This window comes from Sciurus carolinensis, chromosome 4 (genome assembly GCF_902686445.1).
Source record: "Sciurus carolinensis chromosome 4, mSciCar1.2, whole genome shotgun sequence".
Classification (NCBI taxonomy): domain Eukaryota; kingdom Metazoa; phylum Chordata; class Mammalia; order Rodentia; family Sciuridae; genus Sciurus; species Sciurus carolinensis.
Genome location: NC_062216.1, coordinates 101,412,960 through 101,433,030, shown reverse-complemented (window position 1 = coordinate 101,433,030; position 20,071 = coordinate 101,412,960). Strand labels below are relative to the sequence as shown.

The window sequence follows — 20,071 nt, the reverse complement described above, 5'->3', positions numbered from 1 at the left end:
AAAACAAAATCAGACAATAGATTCATTAATATATCCATAAACACAAATCCAGTGAATTCATGAGCAAAGTTCCTCTTAATGGGAACAAAGATTTTAAGTATGTTCAAAACAATCCAAAGTGTTAAAGTAATTTAAGTAGGGCAGAGTCAGGATGATAGCTGAGCTTTGGGAATGTCTCAATGACATGGCATTGCCTCAAGTGTGAACAGGGAGGGTAGTTGGAAAAGACTGGGAATTGTCAAGAAGTTGTTCTCTAACTGAGCATCAATTCACTAACCCACTTGTTAACACAGTCTGCTGGGTTCCATTCCAACACCCTCTGATTCTAGACAACTGGACCCCCAAGTCACCAATTGTAACAAGTTCCCACAGTTTTCCAATGCCTCTGGCCCAGGAATCACACTCTGAGCACCACTGCGTTAAGGAAGGAGACAAGCTAGGCAGAGGGCTGCAGGGACTGGGGAAAAGGGTTTAATACCAGAATAAAACACAGGGAAGTGGAATGCAAGCAGAAGATGCTTCAGAGATCCTTATGATTTGTAACTGATGGCAAGGAGGGTGGTTATGAATTTCATCTTCCTCAATTTCAATCTCATTATCTCTGCTTAAATGTTGTCAATATTATTTTATTCCTGGATCTAACACTGATCTAATTGAGTAAATGATGAATAACGTCAAGTATATTCTCCTTCCCTTTTGTTGGATGTGAGCTCTAGACACAGGTCACAAACCAAGGTTCACCTGCTATTGCCCACCAGGCTCACCACTCTGCTCTCTCCCTGCCTTGCTAGCTTGGAGAACTTCTTATCTCATGGGAAGTAATGACACACAAACACAGTGGTGGTAAGAGTCAATGTCTTACAGTGAAAATATCTGAGAGTAAATCAGACATTTTAAATTGCCATAAAATACATCACTCATGTTTTTTTGTAACCACAATATTGATTGTGCAATCATCCAACTGATCTGTGTAATTCATCAGTTGACCTCTTTACCTAAGGCTCTACCTATTAAGGTTATTAATGTGGGGAAATATAGGACTGACTATAGAGAATAGCAGATATTCCTCATTACTTAGTTTCACCTGATTGGAAGATGTGTCATTTGTAATTCCCTTATTGGTTCCTTAAGTTATACCTGGTGACTTTCTAATTATCCCAAATTAAGTATATTAAAAATATAAAAGCCTGCATAAAGAATTTCATGGGGCCCTCCAAACTATTAGGTAGTGATAGCATAAAATTTACATGATATACTTTAAGAGGCAACATGCTGAAAAAGGTGCAAATATTACATTTTAATTACATATATGTATAATCACCTAAGCCTCATATTTGGTTTGAAAATTAATTGTGTAACTAGCATCATGTGAACCAGTTAGTTGGCTGCCACTAGTATAATTTGCAGAACTGGGCTCACTTGATGTGTCTCCAGACCTGGTGGAGCTGGGGCTCAGTCCTGCTGTGGTACCTGCACTTCCAGCTGTGGAGGTGATGGGAACTAAAGTTGCAGAAGAGCCTGAGAAGAACATCAGAGGAACTCCACACCTAAAGTCTACTGTGGACATTATTACCAACAGGTGACCTAACTGTTCAATCACTTCTAATATACAGAATAAAAGAAATGAATCCAGTGTTTTATTACCCAAAAGTACCTATGATATTGGTTCTAATATTAATTTCTTAAAGATTCTGATTTACTTATTCCATTTCTCTTTAACAGGACATCTTTCTTTGGATTGGATCTACTAGGTATTCATACATTTATCTCAACTACTTTGCTTTAAAATAAGCAGGGTTCCCATGAATAACTCTTCATTTTGACCAAAGCCAGGACACTGAAGGCCATCCTCTACTCACCTGAGTTCCCTTCACTTGATGTCACTGCATTGCTTCGGGCTCTGGTTGTTGTGCCAACGGATGGTCCAATAGTGCCTTTCAAAACAAACATCAAATAATATCATGAACCTTGAAGAAGTTGGGCAAATGATGCAGTGCCTCTCTGTGCTTTCAATATATCTTTCATTTATTTTTTATACTTCTCTATTTCTTTAAATTATGCCAAAATCTTACATAAAATATTGTACAATTTAATATCCTTCAGTGAAGTTAATTAATTTTGCTTGCAAATAATATTGCTTCTCATCTACTTTGTTAGTGTTCTCATATTTGAACCTGGTGATTCTGACTTAGGCTGCGTATTGCAACCAACAGAGGCTTTAAACTATATTCCAACATAGGCCTTTTCCAAAGGTTTTAAATTTAATGGTTCTATAAGGAAAAATTCCAAAATTTTCTTGAAGCTAATTGCAATCATAGCCAGCATAGTAAACCATGGCCCACTTCACATTCACAACTTGAGACATTCCAGGGCAAACTGCCTACAACCATGAAGGCACATAGGTACATTCATGGATTCTCACAATTCCATAGGATTAGAGAAAGACCATCTAATCCATTCCAGTCACCCCAGTGCTACCTTCTGAAATGTTGGTCAGGAAATGGGCTCACTATCTCAATCCTCTAACTACTACATTCTATTTTTCACTGCACTCCAGAGAACAGAAATTGGGACATGCTCACACTCTCCGTTTTATACCTGCAAACTTAGGGACTTGTCCCTCTAATTACCTGATTTGCTGCTAACAGAGGTTGAGGTAGGGTTAGCTGATTCTCCAGGGCTGGCAGTGGTGGAGCCTGCAGACACTCCTGTGGTCTCTAGAAATAAGAAAGAAGTATTTGAAGGGTGTATGTTATTACTACCACCCCATGAGTATTTAAGTGTCTCCAGAATGAAAGAAAATGGAGGATATGATCTCTTCAATTTTTGTAGGATAGTAATCTAATTCTAGTTAGGGCCTGATTTTATAGACCTGAATCCTCTGCTGGAGGGCATGGATGGGAGCTCCTCCTGCATCACATCCAACCTGGTGGACTTCACCTGAACCTGGGGATCCAGTGCCTGCTTCTCTAGTGGTACTGCCACCTCGAGCTTCAGGGGTTGCTCCAGATGATGCTCCAGGTGTGCCTATTATTTATTGGGGAAAAAATCACCTTAGAAAACCTAAAGAAAATCTTCTTATGTATATGTCATGAAATATTTTGTCTTTTTCCTAAAATGATGAATGTATCTATGCTAGAAACTTTGATGATATCTTAAATTCTTCCTGAAGGTAAATTGAGGTAAATCAGATAGCTGGTGATGTACTGATTCATTAAGATAATTGCCTTTACTAAAATAAAAAAAAATCACATAGAAAATTTATAGTTAAACATCAATGTTACTGTCTCTGGTTCCCAAATTGTTCTTCTATTCCAATTTTCCAGTTTTCTCTTCCTGATTGCTGTCTTATTCTTTATCTCTCTATCTATGTGGTTTTTAATTTCATTTTTTCCCAACTGTCATTGGGTGAGATCAGTCATATGTCCCCATTGTTTCACTCTATTATGTACTCACTCCAAAACAAGAAGTACCACATACATTCTTGTTGATATACTTCTCATCTTCTCCATAGTTAGTGTCACCTAAATAACAATGTTCACATATCCCAGGAAACCCTTACTCTGACTAGGTTTTGGGCAAACACCTCTCATGTCTATTGCCTGGATTTCATGCTGCTTATGCTCCTTCAGTACCTGTCCTTCCAGATGTGTTTTCACCAACAGAGACAGTGGTGGCTGTGTCAGATCTCCCACTTGTTCCTAATTAGAGGAAAAACAGTATTTAATGTACAGAGAGCTCTGAAATAAAGATGATTTCAGGGACAGTTTTTTGTTTTATTCATTAATTCTTCGATGTTCTCCATGGTGACCTGTCCTCCTTCTCATTCTCACACTCATGGATCCTGACAAAACCATCACTATGCCCTACCACCACCCCGTAAAGATGTTGTGCCCTACCTGCTGGGCTTCCTGCACTGGTGGCCCCAGTGCCTGATGGTTCAGGTGTGCTGCCCCTGCCTGCTCCTGAGGTCACTCCCAGGGATGCCTCTGCTGTACCTGATAAACACAGTAGCAGTGCTTGTAACATATGCTAGTTCCTCAGAAGGAGAAGATTGGGAAATTAAAGGCAAAATTTTAATCTTCTTGTATTGTTCCAACATTTATCCAACAGCCTAGATGCTTTCATATTTGTACCCATTTCTTAGGCATTAAGAGCACATCCTAACTTTCCTGGGCTTGTAGCTCCAGTGCTGGGTTCCCAGGTGTGCTGACCTCCTCCCTATTAGGTGTCTGGCCTTCTGATTTTCCTTGTATTAAAAAAAAGCAGCATTTCAAATTAGTTTGGGAATTAATTAAATTTTTTCCTCATAAACATCTTTGAGGTAGTCTATATATTACTCCCCATTTATCAGATGTGATTAAATAATCCCACTGTGTGATCACAGGTGAAGGAGCCAAACTCAAGAATTCTACCCCTATTCAGTTCCAACAGCACTCCCAACTCATCTGTGTTTACATACCACTGTATGGTAGATGAATACTCAGAACAATGGCATACATTAATTCAGATATGAAATTAAAAGAACATATACTACACAAGAATTTATTGCATTAAAATACTACTTTTCCAAGTACTTGTTGTGTGCTTTACTTTTTACCACATCATGGACTTTCAACAGTCTGGGAGTCACACATTTCTGGATCCAACTTTAGGTAGCCCTATTAAAATCACCATATTTGATGCCTGGCCACCTGAAGAGATCACATTTGACATGTCATTATTACCCAAGTAATTCTGATACAGATTTTTGTGATTGGAAATCAAATGGTCATCACTCTAAAATTTCAACATGTTCACTGGTCTAATTGGAATCACCTGCTTTTTCCTATTAGGTATAAACCATATCATTTAATGCAGTAATTTGAATGTGAGTAATAGTTTATTCAAAACACTATTAATAAGTTTTAAATTAAAACAATAACTAAGCAAAATAAGTGTAGGAAAAAAACACAACGAGGCCAGGGATTTGTTGATAATAGCATGAAGAGAAATCCTGTACATACATAAAAAATACCTATTAATTCTATGTAAAGGTTTGATTTATCTTAAAAACAATAGAACTATTTAAGTACTTTATATGTATGGACAGAGAATGGATTGAGCCCTGGGAAATTTATTCTGATCTGATACTCATAGAGTGTAAGGTCAGAGAAAGGTTGGAAAAGAGTGAGAATTTTGAAGAGGTTCTTCTCCAACTTGAGTATTGATTCCCTATAACACTTGTTAACTCAGTTGCAGGGCTCCACCCCACACTTTCTGAGTCTAGTCAGGTGGACCCAGAAGTATGGCCATCTAACAGGATCCCACGGGATTTCAATGCTGCTGGTCCAGGAACCACATTATGAGCACCATGTTTTTAGAGGAGGAAGGTACGCTAGGCAGAGGACTCTACTTCTCTTATACTTGGCCCCTTTAGTAAAGGCTGTACTCTGAGGACAGTTTTTGTTGATGTGAGACTCAGGACTGCCTATATGGAGTATAGATCTGCATCATCTGTACTCATCTATACTCCTGCTTGAAAGCTGCTTGAAACTCTGTCACTTGTTATTCTATTGTTGGCTTTTGCTGTTGTATCTAGTGACATTCTAGTTCTTCCTGATGAAGGACAAAAACATTTAAACACTTGGCTATAACTAGTGCACAGAGTCTACCATGTGTCAGACAGTGGGAACATATAATTACAACATGAAAATTTTACAAAAGCAACTTGTTGACAAAGCTATTACCTTTTAATTACATATAAAAAGTAATAACTCTGGCATTTAATTTTAAATGTATTTGCTACACAACAGTATAATTTGCTCTGAACTGGGCTTACCTGCTGTGACCCCAGGATTAGTTAAGCTGGTGCTCAGTCCTACTGTGGTGCCTGCAGTTTCAGCTGTGGAGGTGATGGGAACTGAAGTTCCAGCAGTGCCTGCTAAAAGCAACATAGGAAGTTTTCACCTGAAGTCTACTTCAACTTTATTACCATGGGTGATCTAACTGTCCATTCACCTCTAAAAGGTACAAATTGAATAAATGCATCCTGTGACATACAACCCAGAGTTGCCTATGATGTTTTTCTAATATTAATTTCTTGAAGATTTTGATTGACATTGCATTGGCTTTTACTTTTTAAAAAAAGACATCTTTCTGCATCTTGAATTGGGTCAACAAGGTCTTTAAACTTTCATCTCTACTACTTTGTTTTAAAATAAGCAGGGTTCCCATGTATAACTCTTCACTCTGACTAGAACCAGGACTGAACACGATCCTCTGCTCACCTGAGTGCCATTTAGGTGATGTCACTTCAGTGCTTGGGGCTCTGGTTGTTTCTCCACCTGTTGATCCAGTAGTGCCTTTGAAAACCAACAACAAACAATACCATGATTTTTGATGAAGTGGTACAAGTCATATTGCTCCCTATTTTCAAAAGATCCTTCATTTATTTGTATATGCTTCTCCATTTCTGTTTCCATGGTTCCAAACATTGATCACATAATCTTATACAACTTAGCATCATTTGGTGAAGTTCATTATTTTGCTTATAAAATGAGATCCCTTATTATCTACTTCTTTAATATTCACATATTTGAACCTAGTAGTTCTGACTTAGGATGCATAGTAGAACCAACTGAGTCTTTAAAATACAAGCAAGCATGGGTTATTTTCCCAAGGTTCCACATTCAATGGGTATGTGTAGGAAAAATTTTTAATTTTTCTATAGTCAATTCTAATTTGTAGTTGTCATAGCATATCATGACCCCACTACAGACTCATAGTTTCAGAAGGTTCAGATCAGGAGTCCTGGAGATATTATGTCCTAACATGTTGCCGACCGCAGCAACAATCTCTCAGTAATTTATTGGAGGTGCACTGGAACTGAACTACTTCTATTATCTTTATCTAGTGGGCTGCTTTCTTTCTTGTTTGCTTGTTCATTAGTTTATAGAGGAAGAGAGGCTTTGCTTACTTTTAGTTTTAGAGGAAGAGAGGCTTTAAGAGGAAGAAAGACTTTGCTTAGAGGAAGAGAGACTTTGCTTAATTTTAGAGGTGCTACTTCTTAGAGTTCTGCTGCTTCTTCTTAGAGGTCTGCTGCTTCTTCTTAGAGGTGCGTCCTGCATCCTGCGTCCTAAAGGTGCGTGCTACAGGTGCCTGCTATCAGAGGTGCTTTCTATCAGAGGTGCTTCTTAGTGGTGCGATCTGCGACCTGCAACCTGGGACCCTCGCATTCTATGATCTACAATCTGCGTTCTGCAATCTGCTCCCAGGCAAAGAGAATGTCTTATATACCCGAAGGCAGCCAATCAGCTTAGGATTAAGTAGCTCGGTTGGAGCATGCACCACGGTACCAATCAAGAAAGAATGAGGAACATCTGTTGACCACTAGCGCAGAGGAGACATCAACTAATCAGGCAAAAGTAGATCACACCATGTTAACACTAATTATGTGCCACCTCTTGGCTCAATGCCAGTTGCCATCTTAGGGCCACTTAAACATGTCTCTGCAACAACATATTCAGAGGTCCACAAAATTGCGTAAGATTGTTGAAAGACCACCTAATCCAGTGGGACAACTGCTACCTATTAAAGTGTTGGCTGGGAATTGGGCACCTCCCTATCTCCAGTCTCTTACACTTCTTTCTATTCTTCACCACACTACTACACTTCAGAGAATAGATATTGGGATGTGCTTCTACTCTCCATTTTATACCTGAAAACTCATAGACTTCTCCCTCATACTTACCTAATGTGCTGCTAACAGAGGCTGAGGAAGGTCTAGTGGAGTCTCCAGGGCTGGCAGTGGTGGAGCCTATAGACACTCCTGTCATCCCTGGAAAGAAAAAATGTGGATGTGGGGGTGCATGTTATTACTGCCACCCTATGAGTATCTGTTTCTCTAGAATAAAAGAAAATGAAGAATATGATCCCTTAAACTTTCCTAGGCAAACAATCTAATCCCAGCATCTGCTGCAGGAGGGTATACATCAAGACTCCTGATGCATCATATCCAACCTGGTGAACCTCACCTGAACTTGTAGCTCCAGTGCCTGCTTCTCCAGGAGTGCTACCATCTCGAGCCTCAGGGGTTGCTCCAGATGATATTCCAGGTGTATCTGATGTTTATTGGGAAAAAATGCGAGCTTAAGAAAAGCTAAAGGAAATCTTCTTATGAATATGACCTCAAATATGCTTTTCTCTTCATTTAAAATAATGCATTTATCTACCCTGTGGATTTCAAAGAAATCTAAAGTTTTTTTCTCAAAGTAAATGAGGTAACTGTGATAATGTACTGATTCCATTTAGGTATTATTTATTAATAAAATATAATAATCATGTAGATAATTCAAGGTTAAACATTAATGTCCTTGTCCCAGTTTACTAGAATTGTCTTATGATCCACTTGACACATTTTCCCATCTTGATCGCCATCTTACTATTGCCTTCTCTGTGTGATTGTTAATTTCACCCTTTCCCAATTGGCATTGGGTGAGATTAGTTAGTTCTTTCACCATATTCCACATTTCCTCTAAAAATATACTAAATACTATAAATATACTTGCAGATATATTTCTGATCTTCTGGAGATTTTGCATCACCTAAATAATAATAGTAAGATTCCCCAGAAAACCTTGCCTCTGACTAAGTTTGAGCACAAAGCTCACATGTTTACTGTCTGTTTTTCACTCTGCTTATACTCCTTCAGTACCTGTTCTTCCAGATGTGTTGTCACCAGCAGAGACAGTGGTGGACATATCTGCTCTTCTACTTGTTGCTAATGGAAAGAAGAATGGTGCCTTAGTATATGGATAAGGATAAGGAAAATATTTTTTTAGGACTTCTTTTAGTTTTATTCTTGACATTATTTCCTTCAATGTTGTCTATTGTTACCTTCCTTAATCTGATTATCACATTGTAGGATCTTGCTAAAGTTTGAATTGGATTCCACCACATTCCCTAAGGAATGCTTTACCTGCTGGGCTCCCATCACTAGTGGCCCCAGTACCTGATGGTCCAGGTGTGCTACCCCTGCCTGCTCCTGAGGTTGCTCCCAGGGACTCTCCTGCTGTACCTGATAAACACAGTAGCAGTGCTTGCAACACATGCTAGTTCCTCTGAAGGAGGAGATTGGGAGATTCAATACAAAATTTCAATTATCTCATACATTTTCATCATTTTCAAACCACCTACTTGCTTTGACATTCATAGTGTATGCCCCAACTACCTGAGTTTCCTGGGCTTACAAGTTGTATTTCTCAGTTCCTTTGGTATACTGTATTCCTCCCCACCAGATTTTTGTGTTTTGGGACTTGAAGAACAGTGTCATTTATAAAATATCCTAGATATAATTGAGGACTAAAAGTTCTATGATACAGGAAACATTCTTAACTGTTATTATCTGGTCACACTGGATGGATGGATGATCCAGGAGCCAAACACAAATAATCTAACCCCAAAATCTACACTGTAACCCTTGCTTCTCTAAGTTCTGTGCAAAAGACTGCTTTGTAAGATTTCTAAAATGTGCTAGATGAATTCTTTGAAAAAATATCACAAATCTAGAATAATAATTTAAAAATTCACAAAACACAAGTCTTTAATTCAACAGATATAAGGCATTATATCTAAAAGATAAGGTCATTGTTTCTAAATGTTCGTTGTCTGTTCTAGTTCTTACTACATCATGAACCAGTAACAGACACTTCTGATGGCACCCATCTATGAACCAAGGTTTGAGCAGCCCACTTACAACCACAGTGCACACTGCCTGCTAACCAACAGACAGCTGATTGTCATTACCCAAAATACTTCTGGTACAGAATTTAGGAAATATAAGCTCAGTTGCTATCACTCTAAAGTTTCTATCAGTTTAAATCTCATTAGAATTAACAAGTCTCTTGATATTTGCTGATGTAGATTATCTTTCACCCCATTATAGTATTATGTAAAAGATGTCTTATCCAAAAAAGTATTTAAGTCAGACATTTTAAGTTGAGAAAATTGTTATGGGGAAATAAGTACAGGAAAAATAACATAAGGTCATGGACTAAATAATAATTATGTAAGAAAAAGTCCCATTTGTACACCAATAAAATGACTTTTAATGGTATATAAAAAAGTTTTCATTTATCTATTAGCAATCAGGATAATTGGATTTTATGTAGTGGAGTGACATGATGATAGTTGAAAATGGGGAACTTCATTCTCAAATGGTACCCATTGAAGTGTAGAGTGGGAGGGAAGTTGGAAAAGAATAGAAATGGTAGCGAAGTGGTTCCCTACTGAGATCAGAATAAATTGTCTAAAGAACTTGGTAGTATACTGTCTTTTGGGGTCCATTCCAACAGCTTCTAGGCATGGGGGCCCTGAAATGTGCTCTTGTAACAAGTTGCCCTGCGATGCTAATGCTGGCACAGGAAAACCACACTTGGAAATGGAAGGTTTACTAGGTAAAGGATCACAAGGACCAGCTGAAAATGTTTTACCCTGAACCAGAGTCAAGACCAATTTGATGCAAATGAGAAGACACTTTTGAAGTTCTTTAGAGACTAGTTGCTTAAGTACAGGGGGAAACACCAGCTTATTTGTTTTAAATCAAATTATCTGTGGTTAAAGAATACCAATATTTTATTGATGAAACTAAAAATACTTAAAATTTAGACAATGATGTATGAGGACAAGCACGTTCATCTTAGCTTTTGACAGACATGAGCTCTTATACACAGGTCACAGAACTGGGGAGCCAGCAAATGCCATGAGACTTAGCAATCTGTTCTAACCCTGCAATGCCAGTTTAGAGGTTTTTATTATTTTCTTACCCCATAGAAATAATGACATGTAACCAGCATGGTATAAAGGTTGATTAATTTACATATTGTGAAATTCAGAAATTTTAGTGAGACATAATACATCTTATCATTTTATTCATCTCTAAATATTAATTACTGATTTTTCCCAAAGTCATCCATAGGTATCTATGGTACCTGATCCCTCTTACCTAAAACTGTACTGAGGGTAATTTGTTGCTGAGTACAAACAGATGAGTGTGAACATACACTTGGAATAAAGTATTTGACTCATTTTTGGTCTCACCTTCTTTATAGTTTATCTCTTGTTCTTCCATTAGAATAATTTATTTATTTTTAAAAAATTTTATTCTAATAGAATAAATGATTCTGCTTAATTTCTGCCCAAACATATCTAAGATTGTGACGTATTATTTTCTCCAATATTTTGATTTACTTACTGCTTTGGGGGAGGGATTTTTCTTACAAAGACACCTTTCTCCATTTTGATTGATTAATTCTGCATCTATATACATTTACTCAACTACTCTGCTTTAAAATAAGCAGAGTTCCCATGAATGACTCTTCCACTTGACAAAGTCATTTTCCCCCACTCACCTGACTTGTCTCCAGTTGATGTCAGTTCACTGCCTGAGGCTCTGGATGTTTCAACTAATGATCCAGTAGTGCCTTTCAAAGTAAATGGCACACATACATTAGGATCTTTAATAAAATAGAACAGCAAAATATGCTGCTCTCTACTTTGAAAATATCTTTTTTTATTCATTTATACTTCTCTATTTCTGATTCACTCTTTCTAAAAATTGATCATAAAATATTATATGATCATTAGAATTCCTATGTATGCCCAATTATTTGTTGAATGCCAAAAAAACTTGCTTATATTTACTTATTTAATAGTTAGATACTGGAGCCTGGTACTTTATAACTCAGGATGTTTATTGGAACCAACTATAAAGTTCTCATGAATACTTACACTTGGGCCTCTCTGCCAGAAAAACAATCAAGATTTAATGAATCTGAAGAACTTGGTATATATTTCAAAATTTTCTCCATTTTATTCTAATTTGTAGCCAGGATTTCAAACAATGACTGCACTCAAGACTCATAGCATTAGTGTTTCCATGATTGGAGTCCTGGTATCATTATATTCTAAAAGTATACTCAGGGATCCCATGATTACTCAAGATATTAGAAATATCATTTAATTCAGACATTGCATTGCTACCTATACTACATTGCATTGCTATCAATACTTTTGGTAAGGAACTGGGTTCCCTATATCCAGTCTCATACTAGTTCCTTCTATTCTTTGCCATATTCCAGAGAAAAGAAACAGGGATGCACTTACACTGTCCATTTTACCCCTGCAAACTCAGGAACTTCTCCCTCTAATTTACCTGATTTGCTGGTAGCAGAGACTGTAGTTCGTGTAGCTGAGGTCCCAGGGCTGGCAGTGGTGGAGCCTGCAGACACTCCTGTGGTCCCTGGAACCAATAACAGGTTGGGAGGCAGGAAAGTACAAATGTAACTTCCGACATTACCATGAGCACTTGGGATTGGCAAGAAAAGAAAGCGAAAAACACTATCCCTGCACCTCTCCTCAGGCCTATTCTAACCCCACTTAGATCTTAGCATCACAAAGCAGCACCAAGTGCAGGATGGCATGGGTGGGAGGTATTGAGGCTTCATGTCCACACTGGTGGATCTTACCAGAACCTGCGGCTCCTGGTTCTCCAGGGGTGCTGCCACCTCGAGCTTCAGGGGTTGCTCCAGATGATGCCCCAGGTGTGCCTGCTATTTATTAGGTAAAAAAATGTCAGTTTAAATAAAGCTAAAGTTTGATTCTGTTAGGAATGTGACCTACTTATGATTGCATTTTCCATAACTAAAGTGGATGTGTCTATTCCACAAAGTTCATTTGTATCTTAAGTTCCTGTTAGAGCTAAATTAGGAGAATCATGTAATGCTGATATTGTATTGACTTTAATAAAGCATTCTTTTTTAAACTTTGTTTTATTTATTTATCTTTAAGTGGTGCTGAGGATCAAACCCAGTACCTCAGAAGTGCTAGGCTAGTGTGCTACCATTGAGTTGAAACCTCAACCCCTAATAAAGCATTCTGTATTAAAAATTTATAGAAATCAAACCAGGTGTAGTGGTGTACACCTATAGTCTCAGCAGCTGGGAAGGCTGAGGCAGAAGGATTTCAAGTTTAAAGCCAGTCTCAGCAACTTGGCAAGGCCCTAAGCAACTCACCAAGACCCTGTCTCTAAATTAAATATAAAAAAGGCTGGATGTGGCTCGGTGGTTAAGTGCCCCTAGGTTCAATCCCTGGTATCAGAGAGAGAGAGAGAGAGAGAGAGAGAGAGAGAGAGAGAGAGAGAGAGAGAAAGAAGAAACCATAGAAATCAAGTAGTTACTTCAGTGTTAAACATTGAATGATTTTGTCTGTTCCTACTTGAATTCCTTATGATCCCGTTCATATCTTTTCCCCACTTGAGTCCTGTCTTGCTTACCCTTTGTCTTCTATATCTGCATGTATTAATTTCTCCCTTTATGCAAACAGAAGTGAGAAAATATACGCTTCCCAATCGTTTTGTACTTTTCACAAAGCTTCTAGCATAATGGTAGGTATACAATAAATATCTAATGTTTGTTTTCTGATCTTCTGGATTCCCAGGAAATCCTCCTGTCTCTGACTAAATTTGAGCACAAAGCTCACATGTTTACTGTCTGTTTTTCACTCTGCTTATACTCCTTCAGTACCTGTTCTTCCAGATGTGTTGTCACCAGCAGAGACAGTGGTGGACATATCTGCTCTTCCACTTGTTGCTAATAGGAAGAAGAATGGTACCTTAGTATATGGATAGGGATGAGGAAAATGGTTTTTAGGACTTTTTTTTAGTTTTATTCTTGGCAGTATTTCAATGTTGTCCATTGTTACCTTTCCTGAATCTGATTATCACATTCTAGAATCTTGCTAAAGTTTGAGTTGGACCCCACCACATCCTCTAAGGAGGATCTATCTTACCTGCTGGGCTTCCAGTGCTGGCAGCCCCAGTGCCTGATGGTCCAGTTGTGCTGCCCCTGTCTGCTCCTGAGGTCGCTCCCAGGGACACTCTGGTGGTACCTGATAAACACAGCAGAAGTGCTTCAACATATGCTACTTCCTCCGAAGGAGGAGAGTGGGAGAATAAAGTCAAAATTTCAATCTTTTTTGCACATTTTCATCATTTATCCAACAGTCTATGTATTTTGATATTTTTAAATTTTTAATAGGCACTAATTGCACATCCTTTCTTACCTGAGTTTCCTGGGCTTGTACCTCCAGTGCTACGTTCCCCAGGTGTGCTGCCTGCCTTCCCAGTAAGAGTTGGTTCAGTTGGGCTTCCAGTTCCTCCTTATTAAAAAAAAATACATATGTATAAAAAATATATATATATATATACCATTTAACAATGCCCTAGACATCCATCAATTCATTTAGCATCGTACGAATTCTCTGAGGCAGTTAACATTATTCTTCCCAATTATGAAGTGAGTATAAGTGTGTTGGTCCTGGGCACCCAATTGGTTGACATCAGACCCAGAAGGCATGCTCCAGACTGCATCCTCTGTCCTTTATTTCTTAATCTGTGACTCAAAACAAATATAAAGTTCCCAGTCTGTCCTATCTTGATATTTTGAAAATAGCATTAGAATAGAGAAATGAAATTATTAAAAATAAGCCATTGCTGGATGTGGTGGCACACATCTGAAACCCCAGCAACTCAGGAGGTTGAGGCAAGAGGATCACGAGTTCAAAGCCAGCCTCAGTAAAAGTGAGGTGCTAAGGAACTCAGTGAGACCCTGTCTCTAAATAAAATACAAAATAGGGCTAGGGATGTGACTCAGTAGTCAAGTGCCCCTGAGTTCAATCCCTGGTACCCAAAGAAATAAAAATTAAAACAAGTCACACAAAACACATACTTTTATTCTGTTGAAATAAGATCATTTTGTGAAATTTCTATTTCCCTAAATGCTTATTCTCTATTTTAGTTCACATTACATCAAGCACCACAAACTCATCCCTGGGGATGCCACCCACTGAGCACAAAATAATGACCACTATTCCAAAACATTGTACATGGTGACTGAAAACAAAAATACATAGCTGATAGACTTTTCATTTTTACCCAAGAGTTTCTGATTCAGATTTTAGGGGCTAAAAACTAAATGATCTTTATCCTAAAATTTCAATAGTTTAATGATGAGTTTCTTATTTTATGCTGCTCTATGTAGATTATATTTTTTAACTATTTTTAACATGAACTATATCTTATTTTAAATGCATTTGTCATAAATTGAAGTCAAGATAATTCCTACTAGAAAATGCATGTGGAATAATTAAATAAGGCCAGGGATTATTTAATAAATGCATAAAGAGAAGTCTTAAGCACACACTAAAGAAAGACTTTCAATGATGTGTATAAGAGTTTTAAAAGATTTATCTTCAAAGCAGCCAGAACAATTAAAGAATCTTAAGTAATGTGATACCTGAGTTTTGCAAATTTTATTCTATTGTGGTATTTACAGCAGAGTGTAAATGAATTTGGGAAAGAGTGGACATGACAAAGCAGTGGTTCTGTTCTTTCATGAGCAAGAACTGCCCAAAGGACTTATTAACACACTGCATGGTGGGCCTTTGCCAGGTTGGGTACTGTTGTTAGTTTCTCAGCCCATGAAATCAATGGCACATATATACCAGGGTGCTGATGTTGTCTAATTTGCCTATTATATGTTTAAGCTTAATTCAAAAACTTTAGTGAACCAGAGAAATATATCATTGGTATGGTTTGAACATGGTTTCGATGTTCCCAATGGTGTACATGTTAGATGCTGATCCCCAGGGTGGCAGTACTGGGAGATGGTATGGACCCTGTTAGTGGCAGAGTCTGGGGGTAGGTCCTTAGATCAACAAAGGATGATGCTGTTAGGAAGAGATTTAAGTGGTTCTCCTGAGAGTTTGTTATAGAATCCTGAACCCTGTCCCACCCACACTCTTTGTCTGTTGTGGAGACAGGTTCACTTGCTCCTGCATGGACTCCACCATTGCCATCTACCATGAAGTGACATAACTGAGAGGGACCTCACTGAGCCTGTGTGGGCACGGAATCTTTGAACCTCCAAAAACTGTGACCTAAATATACCTGTGTTCTTCATAAATTCTCCTTTCTCAAGTATTTCACTATAAGAACCAAAAGTCGATCCCTAAGTATTCCAATAGACTTAGCTCAGATATTATTCACCCATTTTCTAAGATTCTGCTCAGGGTAGAGTTGTTGCTCAGTAGCAGCAGAGGACTAGTTGTGGAAAAACACTGTGTAATAGAACATTTGGTCCATTTCTTTATCTCACCTGTTGTGAAGGCTGTATCACTTGTACTTCCATTGTCAGCTGCTGTGGTTACACCTGGTGACCCTAATAATTGATGAATAAATAAACCCAGTTTTAAAAAAATTACAGGTGTTACCAATTACCAAGGTCATGGGAACATACAATTATAACAAGATACAGATTTTAAAATAAGTAATCATAAATAAAATAAAAAGCAATATGAAAACACTAAGATATTACATATAAGGAATCATCATCTAAGTCTGATATTTGATTAGGAAAAATACTGTCTCAGCAGCATTGCCTCAAGCCATTTCCTCCTCTGGGGCCAGTATTCTTTGCTCTGAACTGGGCTTACCTGCTGTGACCCCAGGACTGGTGAAGCTGGTGCTCAGTCCTGCTGTGGTGCCTTCACTTCTAGCTGTGGAGGTGATGGGAACTGAAGTTCCAGTAGAGCCTGAGACAAATCAAAGGAACTTCTCACCTAAAGTCTACTTTGGACATTATTACCAATGGGTGATCGAATTGTTCAATAAACTCATATTTCAGTACATAGAACAAATGAATTCAATGACTTTCTGCCCAGAATTCCCTATGATTTTGTTCTAATATTCTTTTTTTTTTTTTTTGTGGTACTGGGGATCGAACTCAGGGCCTTGTACTTGTGAGGCAAGCACTCTACCAGCTGAGCTATCTCCCCAGCCCTGTTCTAATATTCTAATATTATTTTCTCAGAGATTTTGGCTTAATTAATGCCTTTTATTAATTTTATTAATTTTATCTTCCTGCAACCTACATTGGGTACTGTTAATTCTCAATACATTCATCTCAATAACTTTGCTTTAAAATAAGCAGAACTTTATTGCCTAACCACTGCTATTCAAGGCTGATAATAGCCATGATGAAATGTTATAATGAAATGGCTAATTGCCACTTTTAAATACTTAACGTAGTTAATATGTTAATATTTATATAGATATTTTCTTTCAACCTATATTCTTTTTTAAAAAATGTGACTAATTTAGTACTGGTATAGATTCTCTATTGAAAGTTAATGATAAAGAAGAAAAAAACTGGAAACCATATTACATGCAGTCAACATAAACTGATCAGAAACAAGTTAAATTCAGTTAATGTCAGTGGGAAAAGCCTTGAAAACTCTTTGTTTGAAATACTTTTTCTCAAAAGCCAAACTGTTATAAATTCTTTCTTATTAACCCAAAGTTACTAATAATGTACATTGCTAGTTTTTTAAAGCTCTTATTAAAAACAGGAATTAATATACTGACCTGTAACAAAAGGTTCAGTGAATTGACCTAGAGTTGTTCCTGATAAGAAAAACAGACACAATGTAAATTTTTCTAGCTTCAAGGGAAACATACTAGAATGATTATATACCTGTAATATAGTTCTCAATACAGTTTGTGATGTCTTTAGACTTCAGTATTTTATTTCATTTTTAAAACAGTGATATGCATTATGATGTACTTCCCAATGCATGTGTGTGGTTTGTATAGAAACTTACACATATACTGAACCTACTAAATGCAGAGTAAATGTAATAAATGCTTAATAATGATGACAAAATGAATTCTCTCTTAGGCAGAGGCTAATTTTGCCATGATTCTTCAAAATCCCTCCATTTTTCTGATGTCTGCAGCTTGGATTTTTTTTTTTTTATTTAGCACTTAGTCTTTAAGGGTTTGTGAGGAAAGGAGAAATATTTTTTAAGATTTGTTTTCATTCTATAACCCTCTCAGGGAAATAAATTTGAAGTTACCAATAAACCATACTTGCAAATTATTAGTAAACTCCTGAAGGAAGAGGTCATGTTTGATCTTTGTGCTCTGATTGCCTCTCCAGTGCCAGGAAGGTGATGGGAATTCACTCTAGGTTTGTTAAGCAGTCCGTGTGCTTTAAAATAAGCCATTATATAATACTTCTTTTGATAAATAATGAAGAATCAGTTATTTTCTTTATTTCAGCCTTTACACCCACTGAAAATCCTTGGGAATCCATTGTTTACCTAATGTAATAATGTCACTCTACAATTTTACAGTGTTTTGTAGCTTTAAAAGAGAGAGAGGAGCAGCTGCTCATACAATCTATGGGATCCTCGTTCTTTGTCCAATTACAGTGGCCTTTCAGTCTTTCATACTTGCTACTTGCAGTTTCCTGGGCCAAGAACATGTTCCTTTTCCTCTTCTTCTAGTTAAACCTTTATTGATCAAGTTCTCAACTCAGTCATCTTTTCTCCACTGTCTCCTGATTTCTCTGACTTGATACATTACATGCCTCATTAACCTTCCATTGCTCTTGTTATGAATAAAAGTTTTCATTTGTTTTTGTAATTACTTGATTGAAACCAATCTTCCCCACTATAGATTCTGTGAAATTGGGAACCAGTGTATTTTAATTCAATTTTCTATCTTCATTGCCTATCAGAGTACCTAGCATATGGTAAATGCTTGACAAACATTTGTTCACAGAATGAATAAGTGAATGGATTCAAAGTGTCAAAAACAATCATGTAAGGAATTGGATTCAGAAAATTTAAGTGACTTGTTCAAGGTCACTGTTGATTAGTGACAAAGTTGCAACTAAAACCTGTTCCCCTCCTACCATCTGTACTGCTTTCTACATAATTGTGCTTCTATGTAGCATACATCACCTCTTATAATTTTTTCTTAATTATTCATTTGCAATATTGATGGAAATATTAAATATCAGACCACAAATTGGAGAATATAATATCGAACAACAAAATGTGCTGTTTCCCCTGATTACTTTATAAAATGAATGTTTAAATAAGTAGTTTGAGAAGATGTTTATGTGAGAGTTCTCAAAAATCAGTGTCAAGGCTTAGTTGAGAAGAAATCTCAAAATCAGTATCAGGCAAAATTCACCAACAGACCAATTCAGATCTTGGTATCATTTTTTACTAATGTACACAATATTTGTGATATCTGAATTTGAATCTCTTGCTGATTTGTGTGCAAGGATAGCATAGAAAAACTCTTTTACAGTCCACAGAGACTACCAAGATTAAAATGAAGCAGGATAAACACTGATACTACAAAGATTTTGATGCAGATTCCATTTCCCAGTGTTGATTAAACCTGTAAGGAATTCCAATGATTCCAATTCAAGCACTTTCAAATTGAAGTCAATTACATTTCATTAAAAGCAGCATTATCATATGGAATAAAATCACATCTACAACATTTCCACATCTGAATATGCTCCAATCAACATGAATTTAAGAGGATCATGGTAGCACACCATAGATGGCAGCACACTGATCACAAATGTTTTTGCTATTTGCGTGAGAGAGAACATATATATAAGCCTTTCCTTGTAATTGAATGGTTAATATGGCAACATGCTCCAAAGCCAATCTCAAAGACCCATCTTTTATCAGGGTCATAAGAGTTATCTAAACTAGTCACAGATTGGAGTACATACCATTTGGGCTACTATGATAATCCCTTTTCCCACGAATGAACTTCAGAAGATGTAAGTCTGAAATTGTTGATACAGCAATAAAAGTAGGAATAAGCCTTTACTAACAGGAATATATGAGAATCTACTTTTCTTCATGGTTTTATTACCAAAACTGATTGAGCATTAGCATTCTCACTAAATATGACATCCATTACCATTACAATTTTAGCTGATTTTTCCATTACTTGCAAATGAACATGTTTGGAAGTACTTAAGATTGGAATTATTCCACATCAACTTGTCACCAAGAAATAAATGGTAATAGAGCAGTCTTTGACAAAATATCAATAGTTCTACAAATTATAAGGTAGTAGTATATACCACCATGAGAGCTTTTCAAAGTGACTGTACCCATTTATTTTTCACGTCACCTAAGTTTTTTGATTTCTTCTATG

The 20,071-nt window shown here is 37.1% G+C and overlaps 1 protein-coding gene across 1 annotated transcript in view; it reads right to left on the bottom strand.

The window, feature by feature from the left end:
• The window catches only part of Muc19 (mucin 19, oligomeric), a 149,048-nt gene that overhangs the window by 87,195 nt on the left and 41,782 nt on the right, over nucleotides 1-20,071 (bottom strand). Inside the window, exons 39-57 of the mRNA XM_047549752.1 lie at nucleotides 16,531-16,629; nucleotides 16,194-16,256; nucleotides 14,101-14,196; nucleotides 13,828-13,926; nucleotides 13,563-13,628; nucleotides 12,507-12,590; nucleotides 12,194-12,280; nucleotides 11,391-11,462; nucleotides 8,960-9,058; nucleotides 8,696-8,761; nucleotides 8,016-8,102; nucleotides 7,733-7,819; nucleotides 5,822-5,923; nucleotides 3,900-3,998; nucleotides 3,636-3,701; nucleotides 2,941-3,027; nucleotides 2,631-2,717; nucleotides 1,860-1,934; nucleotides 1,420-1,518 (exon numbers count right to left, since the gene is read on the bottom strand). Of these exons, the coding sequence (XP_047405708.1) occupies nucleotides 1,420-1,518; nucleotides 1,860-1,934; nucleotides 2,631-2,717; nucleotides 2,941-3,027; nucleotides 3,636-3,701; nucleotides 3,900-3,998; nucleotides 5,822-5,923; nucleotides 7,733-7,819; nucleotides 8,016-8,102; nucleotides 8,696-8,761; nucleotides 8,960-9,058; nucleotides 11,391-11,462; nucleotides 12,194-12,280; nucleotides 12,507-12,590; nucleotides 13,563-13,628; nucleotides 13,828-13,926; nucleotides 14,101-14,196; nucleotides 16,194-16,256; nucleotides 16,531-16,629 (1,620 nt within the window). The remainder of the gene's footprint in view (nucleotides 1-1,419; nucleotides 1,519-1,859; nucleotides 1,935-2,630; nucleotides 2,718-2,940; nucleotides 3,028-3,635; nucleotides 3,702-3,899; nucleotides 3,999-5,821; nucleotides 5,924-7,732; nucleotides 7,820-8,015; nucleotides 8,103-8,695; nucleotides 8,762-8,959; nucleotides 9,059-11,390; nucleotides 11,463-12,193; nucleotides 12,281-12,506; nucleotides 12,591-13,562; nucleotides 13,629-13,827; nucleotides 13,927-14,100; nucleotides 14,197-16,193; nucleotides 16,257-16,530; nucleotides 16,630-20,071) is intronic.